The sequence below is a fragment of the Apteryx mantelli genome, chromosome 5 (genome assembly GCF_036417845.1).
Source record: "Apteryx mantelli isolate bAptMan1 chromosome 5, bAptMan1.hap1, whole genome shotgun sequence".
Lineage (NCBI taxonomy): Eukaryota > Metazoa > Chordata > Aves > Apterygiformes > Apterygidae > Apteryx > Apteryx mantelli.
Genome location: NC_089982.1, coordinates 84,721,604 through 84,747,955, shown reverse-complemented (window position 1 = coordinate 84,747,955; position 26,352 = coordinate 84,721,604). Strand labels below are relative to the sequence as shown.

General features: G+C 49.7%; 1 protein-coding gene across 1 annotated transcript; it reads left to right on the top strand.

Moving 5' to 3' along the window:
* Nucleotides 1-14,258: 14,258 nt before the first annotated feature.
* Nucleotides 14,259-23,260, top strand: LOC106484695 (5-hydroxytryptamine receptor 7-like). Its single transcript, XM_013942935.2, has 2 exons — nucleotides 14,259-14,811; nucleotides 22,021-23,260. Exons 1-2 carry the CDS (start codon nucleotides 14,303-14,305, stop codon nucleotides 22,790-22,792), a joined length of 1,281 nt encoding a protein of 426 aa, XP_013798389.1. The 5' UTR covers nucleotides 14,259-14,302; the 3' UTR covers nucleotides 22,793-23,260.
* Nucleotides 23,261-26,352: the final 3,092 nt, after the last annotated feature.

Here is a 26,352-nt window from a genome sequence, read left to right as displayed (position 1 = left end):
TCAGATGGTATTTCATCATGTTTAGTCACCTACAGTTTTAACCCATGTATCAAGAATAAAATTTTCAGTTTCAGCTGAAAACTCTTAATCACTATATTGACATTTAATGAAGGGGAGCAGTCAGTGTTCCTAAGAACATGCCCTTCTGGTTAATATGTCACAGCAATCACAGGAGAAATCTCTCAACTTTCTTAGCAAGCAAAGCAGCACTGTGTGACCTTGAAATCATGACCTTCATATTGCACCAGCCAACTCTCGTGGGACTGTTGAGAAGGCTGTGCATCAAGGTGGCCACCAAAGTACACCAAAGCAGGTAATGCCAAGCATTTGGGTTTCAGCCAAAAAGTCTTGGAGGCGGAGGCAGGGGTAACTCGTGCTGTGTCCAGTACGTCGCATGACAGATAGGTGTAAATCAGTATGTGATTTCTAAGCACCTTGGTCAGTGTTTTCTAGCTTTTGAGTTAGATCCATGATGAGATTGTTAATAGCTGTTGCCAGGGTCTATGTGTAGAAATGGAAGGTGAACTGTCAGGAGACAGGATTTGGGGTAGAGGTGGTGAATGTACGTCTGTGATCTCCAGTCAATAGAAAGAACAAGTCACAGCAAACAGCTGGATACTCACCGTAAGACAGAGAATGCAAAGGCATGATGATGCTTAAATATATATATGCTTTTAGCTGGATGTCAAAGGATCAACCAAAAGTCCTTAAATGGAAAGTGGCATCTTCAGATTGAGTGAACTATTAAATACAGGTGTCCTGGTGGTGTGTTCTTGGTGCCTGAGCTTTTGGCAAGCAGAAGCAGTCACACTGTGGACTTGTTTAAATCGTACCATGGATCCAATGGCTACAGGAAGGAGAGGACATGCCAGAGGGAGCATAGCTGTAATTCTTTTTGAGGAAGAGCGCAGGGTCTGGGTGAAATTCCCTGCAGCAGAGAGCATGGGGGAAAGTAGCAATGTGCAGGTCTTTCTAGAGGAAATAGTATTGAGATGGGCCCTGTCTTGGAAGAACCAAAAAATGCCCCTGTTTAAAGCCTCTTTGAAAACAAACATCAATCTTGAGTAGTGTCAAATGCTGGTAAACGATCTGATTTAAAATCCAGATAGCTGGGTCTGTCATGATGAGGGTGATAAATAACTATTAGAACTCTGTTGTTGTTGCTTTATCAGTATGACTTTAGTGTTTGTATTTTCTTTGTAGCATCAATAGGATTGTCCTGCAGGGGTTTTATTTCTACAAAAATCATGGGCCAAAGAATCAACAGATTGGAAAATCAGCACAACTCAGGAAAAGAAGCTGTGCTTAGACTGGTTGAACATTTTGACTCATGTTTCAATATGTGGGTGGTAGGGAAATAGATAACTCAGTGCCTCTTGGATCACATATGACTCGTAAGGGATTGCAATGATTCCACAGAGGATTTTTCATAGAAATACCTTTTCTCTTCTTGTTTCTGGTTTTGCTGACTTAAGTGTAGGCTTTTTCAGGAAGTAGGCTACTTAGGGAAGTAGTTTGTTCACAGAGTTAATTCAGCACTTTAATACTTCTGTGAAGGTTGAGACAGTTAGAATGTAAAATTTTATTATAAGCTCTTTATATATGCACAATGTTATGTATAAATATTGCCAAAGAATTGGATTTGAAAGATGTTAATTGTTGTTAAGGGAGCCCATGTTCACCTGGAACCACAAGGTAGTAAAATACTTCTGAAATGACTGAATTTTGGAAGTTACCTTTGAGAGTTGCCAAAACTATCAGAAACTGGGGATATGGTAAATTTTTACACTCAAATCTAGTTTCTGATCCTTGCACTGAATGTAGGAGCTAGAAGTTAGCTTGACAATTAAAATGGGATTTATACCTGAGTAGTTTTGTTGGTCTGAGACTTATTTCGTTGCCTTCAAAAATTCTGTTGATACACTATGGAAATATGTTTCTCCATGTAAATTAAGGGAACTTGGTGAAATACAGACTGCTGAACAGGCAATGTAGCACTTTCTGGATTGCTTAGAAAGCAAATCTGACAACTTCAGTAACAACAACCCCCCCAAATTCTCTGGTGTCAACTTTGAAGCTATTAATAAATGTCAAACTCAAGTTGGATATGCATCAATGCATCACTGCAAAGGGATGGGGATGGAAGAAATGAATTCAACTGGTTTGCTTCAGAGATGCCATCTGGTGACAAGCTTCAAGATGAATCCAATAACTGTGGGACACGGTGCACAATTCCTGATGAACTTTGTGAATTAGGATACTCTGAAAACAAATATGGTAGCTGGTCATGTTTCTGTATACCATAGGTCAAACTGTTGTCCCCAAAACACCCATGTCCTCAGCTCTAGCAACAGACAAACTGTTTTGTAAACTTCTTCATATTTCATTTGACTGCTTTAGAAACTGCTGCTGAACCATGTTCTCTGGACACTCCTGGAAGAAACATGATGTTTGTCGAAGCTGGAGATATCTAGAGATCACATGGGGGGAGGAGGGGAGTGAAGAAGGGGGGGTGGGTTTGAGTTCTCAGCAAAAAAATGGACCTGAGACTTGTCATATCACTGAAAGCACCTACAGTTTTCCACCCTGTGTTCAGCAGGGCATGTATCTACTATATCTGTTGACACACATTCATGTTGTTCCTTGATCAAGCTTTTTTTCTTCACTGTGTTCTGTATCTGTCCTTCATAACATTACCATTTACCTTGAGGGTAACTGGCACAAAATCAAGGTTGGCTCAAACTCATCACTTATGGCCATTCCCCAGACTTCAGTGCAAGCTATTTACTGTGTCATCTCCCGACCCAGCTCTTGTCTCCCCCAGTCCCTGGGCTGATTGCAGCATGCCCTCCTCTGGATGCTGACTCTGTACTCTCCATCATGGAAATGCTGCCAAAATGCCTAGCATTTTTATTTTTTTATTCCTCTCTGGAGAACTTGAGCCTGTGTCTGAGCAGTGGCATGACAGTAGTTGCTCTCTTGAGGCTTACTTTGCTATAATAGGTAATTATGAAGGATTCATAATTGTAATACAGTTGCACTGTCTTCTGAATCTCTTTAGATGATTACTTCATGGCACGGTGTTTCAGTTGGGCTGTCCTTTTTTCATCTGTCAAGCTTCCAAAACAACTTAAATAGACATAATGGGATGGGTTTGCCCCATTTTCTATCTGTGCTGAGGCCTGTGGATGTTAGAAGAGAACAGTCCTCTCTAATTGTTTTCATATCTAATTAAGGCATTCAAGTACGGAGCCCTGTCCATTACACTACTGGCTGCAAATCTGGTTGCAAAGAATGAGCCATCAATATTGTGTAAAGAGCAGACAGACTAGGGAGTTGCCAGCGTACATGCTTTAGAAATACAAATTAGCACTTTTCAGCCTTTGTGTGTTTTCCTTTCAAACTAAGACAATCCTTGGCTGTGTCTGTCTTTTCCTCGTAGAAAACTCTACATGAGCTTGGATCACTTGGCACAGTTCTGATGCTGCATTAAATATTAAGAGTGTCCTGCGGGACGTGCTGCCTTCTGTTCCCCATCTGCATCTCTGCTGTGAAGAGTTGCTTGCTTTGAGAGCTGAAGTCTGTGCTCAGAGCAGAAGAGGGGATGTACACAGCATCTCATACCGTCATCTCTACGGCAGACTCTTGCTGCTGCAATAAATCAGACCATCAGCATTCCTCTGCCTCAGGTGGGGCCCCCAAAGATGAACAAAATGGCAAGGAGTTGGAAAGAGCTGCTCAGTTTGCAATTAAATTATCTCCTTCTTGACCTGAGCTATGCTGGCTTTTTGCTTTTAGCATGCCAAAAAAAAAAAAAAGGAGCTCTCTGGCTGTAACTTATTTGTTATGTGATCAGGGGGTTGTAGAAAAGCAGCATATCAAATTCAACAGCTGGACTATCAGTTTCAGTACTTAAGAGGCTTGCTGAAGGGCTGAGATCAGTTCTTGCTGTGCATATCAGCAACAATCGGTGTCTCAGCACGCTCTTTCCAAGCACCTAATTCAGATAAGCTTCACGTGATTGGATGAGTTAGATTGTTTGCCCAAGTGTCTGTACAAGTGATGGCAACAGGGCCTGGCCATGCTGGTCTGCGCAAGACATGGCAAGGACAGAGGGCATAGCCCTCGGTGCAGTGACTGCACCCTGTTCTGCAGGTGATCTCCTTTTCAGGAGGTGGTTGATTGACGTCAGAGCAATGCCAACTGAGTTCATGCAGTGTATGTTCATCTCGGTGAACCTTGGGAGTCACGTCAGACCTTTCTATTATTTAAAGCATGCATTTCAATCAACAGCATCGTGCATTTCTGAACCCCTGGAATTTTTGAGACCAGAGCCACAGATTTAAACTCACTCCCCAGTGAAGTTCCAGGTTGCACAAATAGGCTTCTAAGTGTTCAAATCTTTATTGCTGAATACGCTGAGCTGCTTTTTGCCCACACAGGTGTTAGTGGGGTACCTAGCATCTCTAAGACTTCAGGTGCTAAACTGTGGAACTAGGAGCTCAGTTTTAAGCACCCACATCTGGAAGCTGTGGCAGCTGGAATGTTAGAGGTGTCCACCTCTGGCAGGTGGTGGTCCTTGGTCTAAAGAGGCCTAGCAGGTCTAAGCGGATGCATCTGTTCCCACAGGAAAAAGCATAATTCAGCTGCGAGGCATGGCAGCTGTGGGAAAGGGAGAATCTCATCTCAGTGTTGAGCCTTTGAGCATTTCAGCATCTTGCATCTGGCAGAGTTGCTCTGATTTATTAAAAGAGGTGGTTTAGTGCTCTTTTTTTTTCTTTTCCAGAAAATGTTCAGCTCCAAGTTCTCCCTTCTTTATTGATGTGAAATTGTACTTCACTCCCACACAGGGGTTACCCCGGAAAACAGCGATTGTCTTGTTCAAAGACCCTTACTCCTCTAAAATACTTGCTCCTGGAAGTTACGCTGTGCAGACCAAATCCCCTTTGCCTCTGTCTGACCCAAGGAAGGAGCTGGGGGCTGAAAAGACTCCCTGTTTTCCGCTCCTGCTTTCTTTGGAGGGAGCGTAAATGCAGGATAAGCTGTGAGTAGGTGATGAGAGGGGCTGAGAAGGAACCATCTCGTCTAAATCCTGCATCCTGTTTCTGTGCTGGCTAACGCTAGCAGAGCTGCCGAGCTCGGGCGGTCTGTACCGTACTGGGAAAGGAGCAGCGGTGGGTTTATTTTTCCACGTGTCACATGGAATGTAACTGGTTAATATTTCTGTATTTTGTGACCAAGAGGTTTCTGTCACAGATTGCCAGGGAACTATTTTAAGTGAGGAAAACACATGTTCCTATTTATGGAGACGTGGCCTATAGATATTGCACTTGCTAAACATGCTCCTAAAGCGCATGCCTCTATCTAGTGTTGATTTTACAGTGAATGATTTCTTTTGATAAGAGTTGCTTGGGGTGTTGGGGGGGGGAGGGAATTCCTTTATTGTATAAGGGACTCTGTATTTAAAAATAAAATAAAAAGAAATATACTGTTTATATATTTCTACTTTGTGCCTGTTCTGTGTCTTTCATTTAACCTTTAGTTCCTAACAGAGCTTGGACTATGCTAGTGTGCATAGTTCTGTGGTGGCTGGTGGTGATCCCTGTAGTTGAGATGCTTCTGTAGTCTCCAATGCTTCTAACACTTGAACATCTGAACCATGAATGTAAAGATGTGTTGTCTCACAGGTGGGAATGTGAGTAGCCAAAAATGGGATTCCTCCATGCTTTACTGGGGATGAAAGAGAAATAACTACTTTTTTTACCTGATATGGTGCACTGAGAGCACCTGTACTGGGCTAGCTTTGCCAGGGTAGCTCTGACTTCCCTGAAGTAATCCAAACCAGAGGTGAGCCCAAAACCTAGTGAGCTAGTGTCATGCAGGAGCCTGAGGATGATCCACTTTAAGGAACAACTTCATCAGCTACCTGCCCCTGCACCAAATGAGTTCAAAGCACAAAACACCTCTATGCAGTAGATGACTCCTCACCAGAAGTATGAGCCAGCACGGTAAGAGCACCACATTGCATGTATGCAAAAGTCAAACAGACACTACCTTGCCTATAGGTGAAAGCTGTTCCCAAGGACTCTCTGGCTATGCTGTATACGCCCATAGCTGGATCTTAGCAATAGCTATCTTTGAGGAGACTTGAGGCATGTTAACCTCAGTGGCAGGCTGCATTGAGACCCATTAGTCTTGGTCCTGGAAGTGGTCCTTGTGATGCTCCCTTGGGAAGGTTGACTAGCATAAGGACAGCCCCAGGTTTTCAGGACTGTGCTGCAGCATGGAGCTTCCTGGAGACCTTCCAAGTGTGGCAATGCCTGGGCTGGTGAGGCTGCCTGCAGGGAGCATTCAAACTGCCTTTGCTGCACCAGCCTTATCATGTCCTCTTCTGCAACAGGGTCAAGCAGGAGCCGGGAGTGGGGGAAGTTTCACAAGCCCTTTTTGCAGCTGTATGTTGTCTTCAAGCAGGTGTTTTGTGGTTTCCTTCACAGCAAGCTCATGCATACCCTAGGTGCAAGGAACCAAGTATGGAGATCCTCAAACCAGTGCAAGGGTTAGGGGCTGCTCTACACCTGTTTCCAGGCAGAAGAAAGCTGGGGGAAGAGTGGGATGGGTGCTAAACATCTTTTTGCAGTGTCTATGTGACAAAGGACTGCAGATATGGGGCGACCTCTCCAGACATCTGAAAAACCTCTGGCAAGGTGACCACAGAGCAGGAGCTTGTTCCTCCCCAGGGCTGGCCTGGTCTGGGCAGGTCTTTAAGGCAGGAGGTCCCAAGATGGTCAGAAATGGTTGTGCACCTGTAAAAGTTTCATAAGAGCCTCAGGGGAACCTGGGACTGCAGAAATGTGGGGAATTGAGCTGGGCTGGTGCTAGAAATTTTTCATAGCTCTAGGGTCAAACAGCCAAAACCCCTGGGGGATGCAGGTTCCCCTGGCATTGCGGGTGATGCTGGGGAAGGATGATGGCATGAAAGGTGAACATCTGGTCTCAGGGGGTGATGGGGAGGCAAAGCCAGCTGTGACCTAGCAGATGCAGCCCCTTCGCCCAGCAGAGCTTGAGGGCATGTTGCTAATCCAGCAGCTCCACAGAGAAACCTGCGGTTTTCCCGTGGGGGCTGCCTTCTTCCAGCCCGTGACCGCAACAACCCAAGAGCTGCCCTCCCGCAGGGTCTTGCCCTGAGGTCCCACGGCGCAGGCTGCTCCCAGGAGCTGCCCGCTGCCACAGCAGTTGGTGCGAAGCCACGTTCCTCAGGACGGGCTCCAGGGAGCGGAGACGGGGCGGGCAGGAGAAGAGCAGCTCTGCGAGCGCCATCCAGCATACGTGTCGCCTTCTGGCTGCCGCCGCGTCCGGTTTTAGCTGATAGACGTCCGCCTGCCACTCCAGCCTGGCGCGGCCACAGCCCCGCGAGGTGCGAAGTGCCCCCGCTCCGAGCAGATGGCTAATAAGCGGCGCTTTAATCGTCGGCAGCGCTCACTGCGGCTCGGAGCTTGTGACGGAAGGGGTCGGGTGAGGACGCATCCCCCCCTTACCGTGTCCATCCTTCCTCCCCCAGGATGCAGATGCAACGCAGTGCCGGGAGCCTTGCAGGAGGGGGTTACCCATCGCTGGCCGAGAGAGCCACCAGGCCCCGAGGATGCGATCTCATTTCGGGGGGATGAGCACCAAGGGACAGGCTGAGGAAGAAAACAGCAGAAACGCTGCAGTCGGCCAGCGGTGCGGTATGCAAAGCACCTGGTGTGAGATGCAGAAGACCTTTTATTTGTAGCTTTTCTTCTGTTTGGGGTTTTTGTTTTGTTTTCTCTGGCAAGCAGTTGTTTGCAGCCCCGAGCCTTCCTAGGCGTCAAAACCTGTTATTTTTTTCATCAGGGATTTAATCTGCTGAGAGCAGGTGCCATCTAGGGGACAGACAAAAGAAGACAAGGAGGGTTTTCATCTTCGGACCTGGGTGATTTGCTCTGCCAGCTTAACCCACCCGCAGGTGCCAAAGGGTCTCTGCACACCACCGCTCCCAAGGATGCTCACCTGGTCGCTTCGGCATCAAGCTCCGGGAATATAAGGCTCAACATCGGTAGCTGGTGCGTGTGCGGCGCGATGAGAGGTTAGCCAGACCCTGAGTCCTGAGCAGAAAAACGTCTGTATTAATGCAGCTTTCATGCCAAAAGGCAGCCCCATGGACTGGCGGGGGCTGCAACAAGGTTCTTCCTCAGCGGTTTGCTCTGAGCGTGCTGCGAGCCAGAGCGCTGTACGCGTGTGCCTGCAGTCACAGCTCGTGTTTCCAGCACTAAGTTTGCCGTGATGTCCCTAAACAACCTTCCCTATTCCCAGCGGCCTCTCCAGGGCTGTATCCTGCCTGCTTTTAGGTGGTTCAGTCAGGAGAGCTTGCGCTGCGCCACCCGTTTCTTTCTCTCTTGGGTTTGGATGCTGCGGAGGTGCAACCCCAGAGCTACACGTTGAGGTGGGCAACCTCGGAGCTGCACGTCCTCTTCACCGGGGCCCCACATAAATAAATCAGCACCTACCTCACTGCGTAGATTTAAAAATCAGGCTCTGCCTGTACTCAAACCCTTGGAGATGGTGGATCCCTGGGGACACTCAGGGACAGGAGACCTGGGAGGGCAGTAGGTGGAAATGTTGCAGAGCCAACACTTCACCGACACTTTGAGAAAAATAACGTGCTCCAACCATACAGGCTTGCTCATAAAAGATGGCAAATGGGTCGCTGCCCCTTCTCGGCTGCGTCCCCAAGGGGCTGTGGGTTTGAAGGGTTTGTTCTGGAAATTCCAGCTAAACAGCTCATTTTTCACCCTTTCCTCCACAATTTCAGGCTTTCTGCCGTTTCTCCCCCAGGGTCACCAGAAAACTCTTCAGCAGGCAGGAACCCACCGCGGACAGCTTCGACCCTTTAGGGCCCGCAGGCCAACAGGGTGCTTTGGGGGCTTCGTATGCAGCAGCTTCACATCGCCCCTTGCACCCTGCTGCCGAACCGTGTCCCCAGGAGAGCTGGACGCCTGCAGCTGGTCGTCCCCGCACGGCTGGCTTTAGCTGTGCGGCAACCTGAGAGCTCCCCTTGCGAATCGTCATTTGCCGCTCATTAGTGATTTAAACACCAAAATCTGCCTGTCCGCGCTCATTCCAGCAGAGGGAGCGTGGCTGGCTATCTCTGACACCATTAATATCCATTTCTGCTCAGTAAATGCATCTTTTTGGATAGAGCTATTTGGAATTCCCCTTTGGATAGGATTTTTTTTTCCCACGAGGCTCCCGATTTCTGCTCCCTGGCTGAATGCAGAAATCTGGGTGCGTTTTAGAGGTTCTTCCAAAGGACCAGAGAAGAGAGAGAAGCAGCATTTGCAAGCAATGAAACTGCTTTCATTTGCCTGGGAATAAAATAATTTTAGATGGAGCATAAAGTACTCTTTAGGATTTGCAGTCACAAAGAAATTTCAAAGGATCTGTTCAAAGAGCAAAATTCATGGGATGTTTCTGTAAGTAGTCAAAAAGATTCATTTTTTTCCGACTATTTTGGTCCAGTAGAAAAGAAAAAAAAAAATCTGAAGCCCCCAACTCTGAGAATTCAGACACACAGGTAGGTTGTTAAACTCCCCCATTTGCTTTTCCTCACATGGAAAAAAAGATTTGATGCAGAAAACACTCTGCTGGTTGGACCCCCTCGCTGAAATCCTTCAGCCACCGATGTCACCACTGTCAGTCCGGTCCCCTGATCCCTCTGCGGCACTCCGGAGAGCATCCCCTCGCCGTGCACAGGCTGGTCACCTCCTTCCCAGCTGATGGGTTTATGTAAGAAGGCAATTTCCTATAGTCTATATTTCTGTGGAATATTTTATCAGTGAGGAGGCTGGGCTAGAAAACAAGAAATGAAGAAGCTGATCCCACCACCTGTTTAATATTGGGATGTTTTTTCCTCCAAAGCCCACGAGACCGGGACAGCAACGTGGGTTGCTTCATGCATCTCCTAGGTGCCATACTCCCACTGCACTGAGACGGTGTTTGGTGGTTGTGTCTTTGGGGAGCTCCAGCGCTCATCAGGAGGAGACGGCGCTGTCTGTGGGCTCAGGTTGCTCCGAGGAAGTGGGAGCCCTGGAGGGAAGCAGGACACAAGCCCAAGGAGTGGAGACAAGACCCTGAGCAGTCCTTGAGACACCTCAAGCATCATCATTCCTGAGCAAAACATCTGGCCAAGAGCCGTTGTGTCTGCATGCAGTTGGGTTATTGGTCATCTGCTATGAAAGTGGGTTAAACCCCTCTTTCTTCTGGATCAGGAGGTGTTGATACACCAGCCTGGTTCATCGGGAACATCTCCGGAGGCAAGAGCAGCCCTCAGCGATGGTCCCTGAAAGCTGGAGGAGTGTTGAGTGATTAATTTTATCTGTGGCCCATCTGGACAGGCTCTGTCTGCTCGGAGGGAGAAATGTCAACAGCTGCGATACGAGGAGGATGTTGGAGACAAGTCCTAAACGCACTGAGCAGTTGAGGACCTTGGAGTTAATGAGATTTCTCAGAATTTGCATATTAATAACTGTGACAATTACATTGCCATTAGAGTTAATAGGGCTTAATATTAACAATTAATAGTTAGCAAAACAGCCACTTTAATGGCTATTTGTATGTGAAGATGGAAGTATATATCTGGGCAAAGATTCACGCGGTCCATCCCTGACGTGGCAGGAGGACTCGGTTCATCTCCTGTCCACCTGCAGATAGATGAGGAAAAGCAGCGTACTTCCTACTGCTGCACAGAAATATTCCACTTCTCACTCAAATTTCCCAAGCGTAAATTAGCAAGACCTGACGTCAAAACATAGACCACTGCAGCACCCTCATTTTGGGGTGCTTGGCTGGAGAGGAGCCACCAGCAGCAGCTCCGGCCCCCGTTTCCTCTCCTAATTACCATTAAGAGCAATTAGCGCCTCCCAGGGTGGCCCCATGAGCAGGCATTTCTGCAAGGTCATCACAGCTTGCAGTTTGGAGAAATGCTGCACTCAGGTTTTCAGGGAGGAGAAGGTCTAACTAGTACTTTTAATCCTTCCTTCACACAAAAATTGGCATTTTTCTTCCTGCCCACCCCAAAAACCTTTTCCTGGGTGGAGAAGGACGGGGAGCTTGGTAATGCCTGCTTCTCCCTGCGTTTGGCTCGGTGTTATTTGAGTTATTGGAGGATATGGTTAGTGGTGAAGGTGAGGGAAGCTGAGCTGGGGGTGATGGTGCGGCAACTGCATGTGCTCTTTGAATTTGCTCAGTGAGTTGGATGCTTTTCTGGGCTTTTTTGGGATGTCTCAACACAGAAAAGCACATCTTGGCCCTCCCTAGCTGTAAACAGAGACATGAGATGCTGTGACCTTTTCCGGTATCTGCTGGGGCATTTTAGTGTTGCAGCTGGCCTAAACAGAGCCTCATTAATAAAGGCAAGGTGCTTCACGGGGAGATTTCTTGCAGCTGATTGTTCCCTGGGTGCTTTTTCATTCCACTCAGAAAAACAGCAATAAATCTTAACCCCATCTGTGGTTTTTTTTGTTTTTTTTTGGTCCTGGCCCTGCCTGCTGCAGCCCTTTTGCTCAAGAGCACTTACCTATCCCAGGTTAGAGGATGCGGAAATGCTTTGGAGAACAGCTTTTTTCCATGAGCTGTTTCCACGTGATCTACGCAGCTCTGGTATCCGGCTCTTTGGCAGCCACAGGGTTTGGCTTTGAAATTCCCGAATGATGGAAAAGCAGCCATGAGCTTTACAGGATTGGAAAGCCACAGCCGCACCGTGCAGAGAACATGCCATGCAGCTGCTCGCTGCATGTCCCACAGCTTGGCTGGGGTCTCACTCCCCTTGCTTTTTCCGGGGATTTCACAGCTCCGCTAATTACCAGAGCAGCTCATTCCCCTTAGCAAAGGGTTTTTGGAAGTGGGGAGATGGAGGCCAGATCCTAAAGGAATGGGGCTGGGATGTGAGAGAGGGACGTTCATTCTGCTGCCTGCGGCTATTGCAGGATTTGAGGACCGCTTGCAGGGGAGTCTGAAAAAAAACATCCATAATGCAAAGAGCAGGAAAGATGGAGCTTTAGGAATGCGCCAGCACACCCTGCTCTGGCAAGGCAGCTATTTTAGCCGGCCTCCCACACGCGCCGAGATGCTGGAGCAGCGAAGAAGCCCAACCTCAGTAGCCCCATTTTAGCTCACTGGAGCTTTCCTTGCAGAGCTGTTTTTGGAGCGAGCGGCAGGGTGGTGCTGCCTCCAACGCGGCGTAATGCAGCACCCTGCTCCCGGACCAAGCTCCCCGGGAACTCACTTAGGAACGACCAATGCTGGAGATGGCTTTGCTCCTCTTCCTCACCCAGGGAAGGGTGAAACAGCAGTTGTCTAACGCCCTGGGTTTACATGCCGCCACGATCCCAGCATCCAAGCACCGATGAAACATTTGGCAGGGAGGGAAATGGATGCGAATCGCCGCATGCTCCTGCCTGGTTTGTTTATGCTCCCTGTTTCGATTTCACTAGGATAAGGCAAAGGTGCCTCTTTGGGGATCAGGCTCCAGCTGCTTGCTGCTCTCTGGTGCAGAGCTGCAAGAACGTGGGACCTCCAGGGGGGAAAAAGAGGGATGGAGCTGGGGAAGAAACCCTGTGCTGCAAAATAATCCCCTCCGCAGGTATTAAAAAAGAAGTGGGAAAGAGCACTGCTAAAATAACCTTTCTTTGCCCCTCTGATTCCCACACTCAGCGGTCACCACCGGCCCGTCACAGGGCGGGTAAACGGGTGAAATCCAGGCAATGCGCAGAGCTGGCACCCCCCAGGTCCAGGTGGGGCAACGTGCCGGATCCGAAATGCGCGGAGGCGAAACGCTGCGCTGCGGGATCCCGTCTGGAGCGAGGCGTTTTTCGCCACTTCCAGCCTTTCCTTCGAGGCGGCCGTTGCACGCTCGCCCCGGACCCGTCGCTGCAGGGCTGGGGGCTCAGGGCCCGGGCTTCGCACCCGGCCCCCCCCCCCCCCCCCTTATCCGCAGGAGTTTTTGCTACCCACGAGGGCTGTGGCAGAGCCGGGAGCAGCTGGGTGCCTGCCCGGGAGAGGCGAGGGGAGGGCGGTAGGAGGGACCGCCGAGGCGGGGAGGGGAGAAGGATGCTCCGGGGGTGGCTCTTCGCTCGCTCGCTCGCTCGCAGGGGCTCGCCCGGAGGATGTCTCGCCCCCTCGGCACAGGTAACTCGGGGACCCCCCTCGCCCCGGCCCGGGGAGGGGCGGCGGGGGCTGGGGGGGGGGGGATGCAAAGGCGTTGCAAAGGGGAGGGGGGTTGCAATCACGCTCTGCTTTAAACAAAACTCCCTTGGAAAGCAAAAGCGGAGGATGCGGGTTGCGCAGGCTGCTCCGAGCCCTGCGGACACAACCTGCCCCAAAGTTTCCCGGCCGGCGACGGAGGCGGGGGGCTGCGCCGCCCCCGCACGGGGTTGAGGGCCGGGGGTAGTCGCGCCGTAGCCGCTCTCCGGCTCTATCTCGCGTGTGCGGGGCCGCGATGCTGGTGGCTCTAGGCTGGGGGCTGCGATGCCCCATCCCTCACCCACGTGTAAATGAGCGTCTGGGGTTGGGTGCGGGGGACGGGGGACGGGGACGGGGGGGGGGGTGTCATGCACGATGTAGCGGCGTGCGTGTGTTCAAACTATGAGCTGTAACTCAGCGCTTTGCTTCTATATGGACAGTCAGAGGCGTTGCATGTTGTAGCTACATGCCGCGTGCATACATGTGCAGTCATGTCTTATCGGTTTGTGCATGAAAACACGCACGAGATAAAGCTGGTGGTATGTGCATGCACACAACTGCGGATCTGATCTGTAGCACCCCGTAACACTTGTGTATTCATGCACAGGCGAATGCATGTAGTTGCATGTGATTGAAATGCACGGAGGCACAAGAGAAGTGCAAGAGCAGCGGCGCAGCTTGGCAGCAACGCCCAACGATATGGACAGCTACGACCGACTGCCATTATCCGGCCTTCTGGAAAGGCACGTAGGCAATTAGGCAGCCGTCGCAGATGGACTGGGCAGCTTGGACGCCTTTAAGAGTGGAGGCGAGCTCTCTCCGAGCATCCTCTGGCAAACTGTACGTCTTTGAGCAGACTTGGGAAGCTGCTTCTCACTGAGCACGTGAGATCCAGCTGCAGCTTTGGGAAGCAAGAGACAGGTTTGGGGGGGGGGGCGTACTTTATTTTCCTGGCTCGTTTGTGATAAAATGTTCTGGTTTGTCACTGGAGGTGTCATTGCTGGGAGAAAACTGGTGCCATTGCCCACTGCGGTAAGCTCAGAGCATGTTGCTAAGGGCCAGCCCCAGCCGGTTTCTGGAGCACCATCTTCTCTTTGTGGAGAACGCAGAGCAGCAGTTCCCAGCTCAGAAACCGCTCCCGAATCCATTCATGACTGAGGAACCCTCCATCCCAGCCGAGCCAGAGCTGCCGCCCTCCAATCTCACCAACGTGACGGACTGCGGTGAGGAGATCCTGCTCTATGGGGACACGGAGAAGATTGTCATCGGAGCAGTGCTCTCCATCATCATCCTAATGACCATCGCCGGCAACGGGCTGGTCATCATCTCCGTGTGCATCGTCAAGAAGCTCCGGCAGCCTTCCAACTACTTGGTGGTGTCCCTAGCAGCGGCCGACCTGTCGGTGGCCTTCGCTGTCATGCCTTTCGTGACCATCACGGACCTGGTGGGAGGCGAATGGCTCTTCGGGAAGGTGTTTTGCAACGTGTTTATCGCCATGGATGTTATGTGTTGCACCGCCTCCATCATGACCTTGTGCATCATCAGCGTGGACAGGTAAGGGAGGCTGAGGCACCAGCTGCGTGTATTCAGGTGGGCTCAAACACGCAGGTGGAGACTGAGGGCCACCAGAATGATTTTCCCCATTGGGTGAAAGCTGCTGCATGTGTTTTCCAGGTGAACGGGGTGGCCGAGGGCTTTCTGTATGAACCAGATGCCCCAGTCCTTCTGGAGGAGCTGGGCTTAAGTTGCTTTCTTGAGTAACTTCCCTAAGTTACTTCTTTAGTTCTCCCCCTCCAGGCAGCTGACTCAAATTGTTCTTCCATGGCTTGAGGAATGGAGCCTAGAGCATGGCCCTGCCACCCAACCTTTGCCCATCCCCAGCTCTGTGAAAGGCGGCTTGATCGTACAATTATTAAATACAACAAAACAAACACAGGCGCTTTGAAAACCTGGGCATTGGGAGCTGGTGGAGCCCAGTCCTAGGCAATGCTCTGCAGAGCCCTGGACTTGTGCGTTAGCTGAGGATGGCAATAACTCCCTCCCACCCCATCCTAAATCCCAGAAAAATCCTGTTTTAGCCCAGAGCCTGTGTTTGCGTGGTTGTGCTGGCTTGAGCCCCCACACTTGGAGTTGGAAGGGGAAGGCTGAGCCCGTCTCGCAAAGCGATGAGGCTTGGGCAAGTCAGCACCCCCGTGGTCTAATTATAGCTGCCTGCGTCAGAAGGGACACTGTGCTGCTGAGCCGGTGGGCCGGATCCAGCGCTGACGTGCACGCTGGCTTTCTCGGGAGGTCGATCCGGGTTTACTCTGGCATCGCTGAGACGGGCTGGTTTGCCATGAGCAGCTCCGGGAAGGTGGTCACGGTGGTGGCCACGAGCCCACGTTGCGTGCCGGTCACCCAGCTCCGGCAGGCAGAGCCACCCAGGAGGCCCCCACCAGGTGACTCCCCCGACCACCCCAGCCAGCCACCCACATAGGGGACCAGGTGGAAAAGCAGAAAGTTTGGGGGAAAGCCAGCTGCTGCAGCTCAGCTGACATTATCCCAAGGCAAATAAGCAGCGACAAATGCTCTGGAGCAGCCTCCACTTGTCAGCCAGGTGCCCTCATGCGGAGATAGCATTGCTCTCTGCTCCGTGCCCCTGATCGGCTCGCTGGTGCTGGTGAGAAAACAAAGTCACCCACAGACCACACGGAGGGGTCCCGCTCTGCTGCTGCACTTTGCTTGGTTTCGAGAAAAAGCCTGTTCCTAAAAAGCAGATGTATTCAGCACAGACAGAAGAAAAGTCCACCTCCGTTTGTTAGAGGAAAGAGCTCAAATGCAGGAATGGGATATATGAATGTTTCTGCTCGATGGGTGAGGTGCAGAGAAGCAGCGAGGTACCAGCTACCCACACGTTAATGGGAATGGCTTTGCTTTGAAAACCTAACCTTCCCTTCCCTTCCCTTCCCTTCTCCTCTCCTCTCCTCTTCTTTCCTTATCACAGCAAGAAGGAATACTCTTCAAGATATGCAAACAAAAAGGACAGATCTTTTATGAAAATTACTGCAATTTATTCCACTTCTTAATCACTTCTCCCTAGTCTAATTTTGCCGCTGATGTAGCGGACAAAAATCCGAGTGTCCCAGGGGGCAGGTGGCCGAGGTTGGTGTTGGCTTCTCATCTTTCACCGCTGAAATGGGAAGGGGCACATAGCTTTGGGGGACCCAGAAAGTGCTTCCTCCCGCTGTGCCGAGGCCAAACCCCGGGTGGTGCTGGGTGCCCGGGGAGGTCACTGGGGAAGCAGTCGCTTCATGTAGGGTGGACAGGGCAGGGGGGGTCGCACCTGAAATCCCCAGCTGCAGCGGGAGCAGCCTTGAGGCTGCTCTAAGTTGCATGGGCCGATCATCTGGCCAAGGGGACACTCACAACCAGGGGCAATGCTTTCTGCTCTCGAGTAACCTCCCATTTAGCTGCGGGAGCTTCTCCGCACAGCTCACCCCGGACAAGCTTTGCTAGGCTTGGGGCATCCAGGAGCAGGGCAGCTCCAGGCCCTTCTGCTAAACCCGTGCAGCCAGCGCCAATTTGCAGTGGGGAAAATCTATCCTGTGGGGACTTCACCCGTGTGCCCATCTCATGCAGCTCCCAAGCACCTCTCTGCTCCACTGCAGGCACCTCGTGGTGCTTTAGCACAGGGATGGTGCCACACTGGGAGCCTGGCCGGGGCACGCGGGCACCGTTTGCTGTCAGCCGTTCGTCCCCCCACTCAGCCAAACACCTGATTGGGAAGTTGAGCAGCAAATTGTGAATTGCCTGAAAAGCATGTTAAGGTGTGGAAAAGGGAAAAAGAGCAAAGGTGGTAATTTGAGCTGAATGAGGGCTGGAGGAGACCGAACCCCAGGAGAGGTGAGAGCGGCTGTCTGCAGAGAACCAGCTCCCATCTGACATCTCTCCTGAGGCCCCCTCATCTCCAGAAGTCCCTTGCTCCACTTCTGCGCTGCTGGCCTTGATCTGGGCACGTCCTGACAGCGCAATGGCCCCACACTGCCCGTCACTAGCATGGGCTAATCCTCATGTCCCTCTTCCCCTTTGGTTATCTCTGGGGTCACCATCCACTCCTGGATGTTGCCATGCCTGGCTTTCCATTTTCCACCAGCCTTAGGGTGCACAGGACAGGATTTTTCAGTTATCTCCCGATGAAAACATATGCAAAAGCATGCATTTCCACTTCTAGCCTGATGCAAATCAGAGCTGACTGCAAAGCCAGAGCAAAAGCATTGCAGAGTTTGCAGAGAGCCTGAAATGCTCTGAAAGCAATAACCTGCCCATACATCCCAGTTGAGGGTTTAACCAAAATTTCCACTAGTGGCAATTTTAGCTGTTCCTCCCCTCCTGTAAGAAAGAAGAGGGCCAACAGCAGTGCTTCCTTTCCTTGGTCTATTCAAAGAAATATAAATACTTCCCCTAGTCCAGTCCTGACTGCTGACTTGGTCAGCACCTTTAGGCAGCTGCCTGTCTCCACCAAAGAGGAGGCTGTATTTTTATTGACAGCTGAAGTATCCTCAGACTTTGCTTAGCATATATATAAAAGATGCTTGGTTTGCCCAAGATGATGGGTACTATTAAAATGCAGGCTGCTATTATTGATTATTAATGCAGAGTGCTTTCTAAAAGCCTCTTGACTGAAGCTGGTAGAACTAATCTTGTCTGAAGGGGTTTTGATTGATTGATTGATTTTCTTTTAAATCAAAAAAGTGCTGGAAATGTCCATCCTGCTCTTCCATTTGCCTTATATAATTACGCCAATGTTATAGATTCTTCGTTGCCTAAAACCAAACAAAAAAAGCCTTTTGGCTGTTCAGCTTTTGATGAAACTTTTTGTAAAAATACCAAGCAGCTGATAAAAGACCTCCCCCCCCCCCCCAACCCCAACACCAAATCCTCAAGTGGCTCTAAGTTTTCCTAGTAGGGGAAAAACGTCTCCAACCACTTCCCAGGCAGCTGCTCTGGGAGCTCCCTTTCTCCCTGGCAAGCGTTGCCTACCTGAAATCAGATGTGCTCTAGATGGGCATCATCTCCAGTAGAAAGGAAACCCAAGAGAGCCAGCAGGACAAAGTCTGAGCAGCTGGTTTTTTTGGAGTCCCTTTCCTGTGTCTGTCATCCGAACGTGCCCCGAGCCAGGTAGGTCCCTGGTTATTACAGAAATGCAGTGTATCTCCAGCGAGGTGAAGAGCTCTCTGGGATGCCCATCATCCCTGGCTTAAGGCACGGGCAGATGAACCCAGCTGCGGCTTTTCCGGCAGTTGCGGTCTCCAGCTGCCCTCTGCAACGTTCACCTAGAGGTTACCTGTCCTCCAGCAGGATGGGGCCAGCACAGCATCAGAAGCCAGGTGCAGAGCTTAAATTTGGCCCAGGGAAGGTATGGGATTGCAGTAAAACAGCAGGGTTCAGGAGACCTCAATTCGGGGCTCTTTCGGGTCCAGCTGACTTGCACGAGCCAGGGCTCACCCAGTTCTCCATCTGCCGAATGGAGAGAGCAGAGGGGGGCCACCTTGGAAAGGTTCTGCTTTTCTTTGGAAAGGTTTTGGTTTTGCTTTGGAAAGGTTTTTTTTGCACAACCAGCTCTGTGACGAGAGGTGCCTTGCCATGTCACACAAACTGCCGGTAAATCACTATTCTGGGAGCTGGCTTGTGTTACCTGATTACTGCTAAACTTGATTAATAACAACAACAGTAGCAAAATCAAAGCAGGCAAATTTGATTTGAATTTCTGTGCATGTCTGTGCAATCCAGCCTCCCGCGCTGCTGTAAGTGCTGGCCTATTTTGAGGTCTTCCCGCTTTCATCGGAATTATAAGCGAAGACCTCAAAACGGCCCCATTTCGTCGAGCAGCGACTGCACAAGGCACCCACCGATGAAATGTGTCATCTTTGCCTGCTTTTTAAATCTCGTCACTGTGTGTTTCGCTTGCCTAGCATGTAAATTCCTTGAAATTCTCAGCAAATCCCGAGTGTATCAGCTTCTAAAGAAAACCCAGTAATAGCATTAAAAAAAGGATATCACACAACACAGCACACATTAGTTTGAGAAGTTCCTGGCCTGGACATACCAGAGAAGTGATTTTGGGTGCTGAACTCGGAGACTGGCACGGTCATGATTTTTAGAGGATGTGCTCTCTATCCCCTTTCTAAGTATCTTGAAGCAGCCCCAAAAAAGTAGGTGCTGTTGGATAATGCTGGTTTTTAATATATTGGTGGGTGTGAGAGATGAGAAATGGGTTCTGTGGCTGGTTTCCTGGCTCCACACCTTCTTGACTGCTTCCCTCCCAGAGGATGCAGGACAGGCTGATACGGGGTGGACTCCAGCTGCTCCCAGCCCTGCAAACACCAGCTCCATGTCGTGGAGGTGACCTCATTTAGGGAAGATCTTTGATACGGAGGATGGGCTGAACTCCAGTGAGTCTCCCAGCCTAAAGGATGCGGCAGGAGATCAGGTCTGCTCTCCCTCCTTAGCCATTTCCTACAGCAGGAGGGATGTCCGACAGCCTCCCTGCATCCCAGTCAGCTGAGTGGGATTGCTCCCACCCATCCCTCCACATCCCGATCGTTCACCTCTTCTCGTCCTTGCTGCGTGCAGCCAGGCAGTAAGGAGGAGATGGTGCTTTTTGGAAGCACAGCACCAAAACCAGCCCTGCTGCCCCATTCATCTATTTTTAAGAGGGAGAGGAGTGATGGACCTTCAGGGCGATGGGCTTAAAAGCCCTTTCTTGAGGGGTTGCGTTGCCTTGGCCTACACAAATGTCACCCTCCAGCCTGTACCACTGCTGGGTATTCAAGGAACACAAGTGGTTATGCGTTGTTTCGCTTTTTTTGTGTGTGTGTGACTAGGGCCAGCTGAAGAAAATAGAGAAGAAAATAAGAAAAGTATAATTCAGTGAATGAATTCAAATTTATTTTATTTGGTATTCAGGGGAGAATACTTTGGGCTTCAAATTTATTTAGGAGTTTGAGGTCTGGGGGAATTGGTTTTCTTTTTTTCATTTTTTATTGTCTTCCACTCTTGGGGGAAGAATTGGAGAAGGGAAAAAAATCAGGCAACAAAAGCCTCCTAATATCTACAATAAGACTGTTTGATTGTTGGATGAAATAATAATTCAATAGCGGTAAAAAAATTCTCCACAGACATTTTCCTTTGAGCAAAAAAGCCTGTTCTTTCTTGAAAAAGCTTCTAGCAAAAAGTGTCTATATAGATGCTGTCCTGACTTCCCCTCTCGATTGACCCAATTTATCCAAGACAATTCAGAGGTAACTTGATCCTGCCTAAAAATGCCTACAAATTCCTGACAGCAGGCAGTGTTTGAATCAAGGAGGCTGTAACCTAAAAATATTCATGTGACAACTGGAGGTTATCGCCAGGCTGCTTGAGACTGAATAGGAGGCAGAAGTTTTCAGTGGGAACTTTGACTGACAATGGCCAACTACCGATTTATCATTGTACAATTGCGATTTTCCAGCTAGCAGTTGACACAATTTCTTAGCCCCATGAACGCTCTCAGTCAAGACTGGGGGTATTTCAAAACCACACGCCATAGTCTGACAAGGAGGTGATGGGTTGTTGCAATCTCCAGCTCTTTTCAATCAGGCTAACAAAACTGTAGGAATAACTTCAGCCATCAGCATTTGCAAACCCATGGGTCGCCACATGCTTTTTGGGTCTCCCAGTTGGGGTTCCTCTCATTTTATTTCCCATGGAGGACTGGACACAGTCGCCTCAGGAGCTTTTGGCCTTGTAGCGGGGGGGACAGCTGCTCCAGCTGGCACTCACTCCTGTCTTGGTTTCCAGAGGTTGTTTCCAGCAGATGTTACGGGAACATTTAGGATTGTACTGCTATTGCAGGATAGCCAGAGATGAGTGAAGTGTGCTATTGACTGTGGTGTTTCATATGGGTGCTAGTAATGCAAGACGCAATCATCCAGTCAATTGGCTGAAAGAGGGTGTGAATTAACAGCTGTTAATTTTGCACCATAGTCTACCATCTGATCAGCAGCTTTGCTGTCTGTACCTCTCCAGACTCATCCTGAAGTCGGCTATGTTCACTTCCCAAAGGTGAGATTGCTTCTGCCTTGCACATTGCCTCAGGGGCACTTGAGCTGCAGGTTGCAATTTCATCCCCAAGTTTCCGAAAGGTGATCTCTCCTCCTTGGCCAAATAAGAGAATGACTTTGTCCTTCCCACTCTCTGTTAAACAGTGGTATGAGTCTACTTGCTGCATCTGGAGTCACTTCTGACATATCCTGGTGCAAGTATTAGTTCATAGATCACCCATCTCTTTCCCTGGGAGGGCAACCGGCTGGAGTGAGCTACATGTCATGGCTGGAAGCTGTTGCATTTTCTTTGTACAAGCTAGTTTCGGTGGGAAACTAAGCTTTTTAAGCACTTTTTTCCCCCATGGAAACCCCTGGAACCAAGACTGTGCTCAGCAGTTAGACCACATCTCCTGTCATGCATGAGGTTGTTGCAAGAAAGCTTCAGGGAATAGTCAAAACAGGACATTTAGGCAAGAGAGCTGAAGGGGTATGAAATACCGTTTCACAGACGACACTGCAACTGCACGTCCCCAGGAACATTTTCATTTAGGGAAATTGTTTCTTGTTCTCTCACCAGGCTGAAATTCTCCTGTGATGGAGCATTAATAGCTGCTTAGGAATGAAAATCCCCCAACACCAACCCAAAACACCAATACCTTGTGACCCCCCATAAGCTTTGAAACTTTTCTTTTTTTTCCAGGTATCTGGGGATCACTCGGCCACTGACGTACCCCGTGAGACAAAATGGGAAGCTGATGGCCAAGATGGTCTTCATTGTTTGGCTCCTGTCTGCCTCCATCACACTTCCTCCCCTTTTTGGCTGGGCCAAGAATGTCACTGTGGAAAGAGTCTGTCTCATCAGCCAGGACTTTGGGTACACGGTCTACTCCACGGGGGTTGCCTTCTACATCCCCATGGCAGTCATGCTTGTCATGTACAGCCGGATCTACAAAGCCGCCAAGGTCAGTGCCGAGAAACACCGATTCATGAACTTCCCCAAGCACTACGAAGAGGAGGGCGTTTACTGCCTGGAGGCCTCCAGCCGGAGCCACCACAGCTCCAAGCGCACCAAAGCAGTGGAGGAATGCGCCACGCTCTCCAAACTGCTCCGGCAAGACCGAAAGAATATTTCCATCTTCAAAAGGGAGCAAAAAGCAGCCAGGACCCTTGGCATTATTGTGGGGGCATTTACATTTTGCTGGTTTCCATTCTTCCTGATGTCAACAGCTCGGCCTTTTATTTGCGGCATCCGGTGCAGCTGCATGCCTCTGTGGCTGGAGAGGACTCTGCTCTGGCTGGGATACACCAACTCCCTCATCAACCCCTTGATTTATGCTTTCTTTAACCGAGACTTGAGGACTACTTTCTGGAACCTCCTGAGGTGCAGATACAGGAACATCAACAGGAGACTCTCCGCCGCCAGCATGCACGAGGCCCTGAAAGCCACAGAGAGGCACGAATGCATCCTGTAGAGCCATGTCCTCTAGTTTAGTGCCTAATCGGTGAATTCCTGCCTCTCCATTTCAGGTTCCTTGCTTCTCTTGCCTCTCGGGGCTGGCAAAAACCATGCGTGCCATTGCTCCCCAGCCAGACATCGCCGCTCAGCATACCACCCATTCCCTCACCCCGGGAGCAGCTTCGGTTCCCTTCGCCCTCAGCAGGAACAAGTGGGCGACCCTTCCTTCCTACCGCTTCCCAAGTGGGAGCTGAGCAGCCATGAGCGAGACCAGGTGGTCCAAGACTTACCACCAGCTGTCTCAGGACTGTGGGCAAGTCACACCACCTTTCTGTGCCTCGGTTTCCCCATATGTAAAAAAAATAAACAAACAAAAAAATCATCCAAACAAAAAAAAACCCCACAAACTACATAAGACTGTGACTCTCCACCTTTGAAAAGGGCTCTAAGGTCTGTGGAGGGAGCACATAATACACTATGTAAAGATGACACTGGCTGCACTTCTCTATCAAATACAACAGCAGCTATAGGCGCCATCCTAGAGCCATGCACTCATACCATCCCAGCTTATAGGAACTGTTTCCACTGATTTAATTGCATTTCCACACTGAGCTCAATCCCACGTTTGCACGTCAGAGCAGTAATACCAATGACCCTCTTCCCCTCACACTGTTGCACTACAGCACTTGAAAGAGGCACGCTTGCAAAATGAAACACAAATGAAAACGAAGCTTTTCTTTATGGTTGGGTAGAAAAGTCTGATGGGCTCCTCATCAGGGAGATGACCAGTGAGCAAAGACTGTTATGTTTATTGGGTTGTACTGTAATTCATTCTCAGACAAGTGATGTGTGTTCATAATTTGTGGCTAACTGACTCCATAAAAGCACGCTTTGGTTGACAACAGAAAAGAGTATATAATTTCTCTGACAGCTTTACAGTGCTTCAATATGATGTCCAGCAAGCTTGAAAAAATACACTAAGCGATGTATCCTTTTTTTAAAAAAAAAAATTACCAGTCTAGTTTCCTTATTTCAGTGTAGATTCTTTGGGCATTTGGGCTTTAAAGTGTGTCTTTACATTTATGCGATGGCAGGATTTGTTTTCCTCCAGGCCTCTTCTCTGTTCCTGACCATCCCCATTGCATCAGCCCTGCTTTGCACTTACCTGAACCCTCGCCCTGTCCATAGATGATATCTGCTCCGTGGGGTTAGCTATTTGAACCTCTCTTATCCGTCTTTCCTTCTTAAAGCCACACTGTTCAGACTGAGGTTAAGGAAGGTGTTTTCCAGCCCATGGACTCTTCCTTCACCTCAGATTTTCTTTACCAAGCAGGAATGTAAGAATGGTAGTAGTAGGTTGGGTCAGTCTATCTAGCCCCACATCCTGTCTCTTGCACCAGGAAAGGTGCAAGAACGGGATAAGCACAGGGTGATGCTTTCTGCAGCACTCCCTCAGCCTCACAGGATTTCTGGCTCAGGGTTTTCCTGAGATAAAGACGATTTCAGTAAAAAAGGGCATGTCTGAACTACAAAAACAGAGCACCCACCCAGTGTGCAGAGGGGATTCACCTGGCCGTGGTCATTGCTGTGAGTTTCCTTTGTGCACGTTGACGATTGAACCTTCTGGAGATAACAATCAGCATAAGACGGGAAAAGACCACCAAAGGTCACCTAGTCCATCTGTCTGTCCCAAGCCAGGATCAGATCCACCTCTGCCTTCCCAAAAGGTGTTTGCCTAGCCTGCTCTGCCCCATGTGTCCACTGTGCATAGGCACAAGGGAGACATATCTCAGCTCTTCTTTGGACACTCTCTAGTGCTCACGGCCTTTTACTATTAAATAGAGATCGCCTCTCTGACTGCAGTTTATCAGTTTTTTATCATGAATACTATGAACATGGAGCGTATGCTGTCTGACAGCAACAGAGTTTGTGCTCAGGATGTTTTTCTCTGGAGTCATCCTGCATGGTGCCTCCATGGTAAGTACTGATGTAATACCGAGGACAGGGTCTGGTGGTGGTACTCCGGACCCAAGCAGGGCATGCACTGCCTCTTCCACCCATCTGCCCATCCCTTGCAAAGTCATGCAGTACACCTCCAAAAACACACATCTGAGCTGGCGGTTGTACGTCTTGCCTTGCCTTAGTAATCAAGACTTGTGTGAAATCTTTCATTCTTCTCTTTTCCTCCTTTTAAAGACATTGCTCTTCCATTGCTTTTTTCCACTTGCTTTTTCTAGAGATGCCCAACAGGGTTTCCAGTTTAGCCTGGTGATTCACAGCAAATGGCAAATGGCTCAAGCCGACTGGGAATGTCCCAAGGGACTGAGAGAGGTTGGACACAGGAACAGGGTGGTGTTCTGCTGTTCTCCAAGCTCACGTCCTCAGAGCTGGAGCTAGAGCTGCAGTAAGAGCAGGGAGGTTGCTGTAGCTGTTGTGTGGGTCTGTCTAGCAGGCATTGCTTAAAGGTCAAAGAGTAGAGAGATTTTAATGAGGGCCTAGTCAAGAGGGGTTCCTGAGGTTAATCTGAAGCCCTGTTTCACCTGCCTAGGAGCTCTTTGGAGACTAGAAAATGATTGTACTAAAATGATTAACAGCTTTCTGTCTCCCATACTTTTCTACCTGTGGTTGTGCCTTAGTGTCAAGTGTGTGCATGGCTGCCTGAGTCTGCTGTTGCAAAGCCAGGGTGTCTGCTGAAAGCAGACCGTTGCATGCTTTGCGGTCACGTTCAGTCCCTAGCACTGACTGCCTCAGAGGCTGCCAGGCATCCCAATGATCATATATTCCTATATATGATCGTATATCATATATAGACCAACGGCAATGCCAGTCCTGCTGAATTGTACCTAGGGTGTTTACCAGCAGTCACGGCCTGTCCTGCTCGGTTCTACCAAGGAGGGATGTCACTGCCCATGTAGACTCAAAGAGTGTCCGTGAGACACCCCTTGGTCTTGCATCCTGTAAACCAGAGATGTCAGGGATGCAATGAGGCAAGATAACACATATGAGTACACTCCCACTCTCACACCTGCGCTGCATGGACCTGTGCTACACCTTGCCACAACCTCTCCACTTTCCCATCTCGGTGCATGCTCACCATGGCGCTCATCATGGTGCACCTGCTAGTAGTTACCCTTCCCCAGCTCGGCTGCAATTCCTCATGATGCTTCTGCTTCCAAAGCCCTCACAATAAGTCTCTGCACCCCATGTCTCTAGGGCACAGTTTGACTTCCCATCTCAGGTCCTGCTTATCAAAAACAACCCTTCTCCTTGCAGAAAACACTTTGGGCCCTTGCCTGTCCTGTCACAACATTTTAGCAGCAGCTGGTCTCTGGTGCTGGCCTGCCAAGGGGATCTGCAGTTGCTTCAGGGTCCAATTTCCTCCTTGGGCTCCCCTGGCTCCTTCTCTGCCGTGGAGCTAACAGTGCCCTTTTGACTGCGCTGTCTGGATTCAAACTAACCAGCTGCTAATTCAGACCAACTCGTCCAGATGTGAAAGCCCCCCGACAGCACATTTCACGTTCGGCACATAACACAAGAGCCTGGTTTGTTCTGCTATGACATATATATGCATAAGGT

Coding starts and splice junctions, on each gene's coding strand:
- LOC106484695 (XM_013942935.2), top strand. CDS start 14,303: ATGTTGCTAAGGGCCAGCCCCAGCCGGTTTCTGGAGCACCATCTTCTC. Junction 14,812..22,020: donor TGCATCATCAGCGTGGACAG/GTAAGGGAGGCT, acceptor TTTTTTTTCCAG/GTATCTGGGGATCACTCGGC.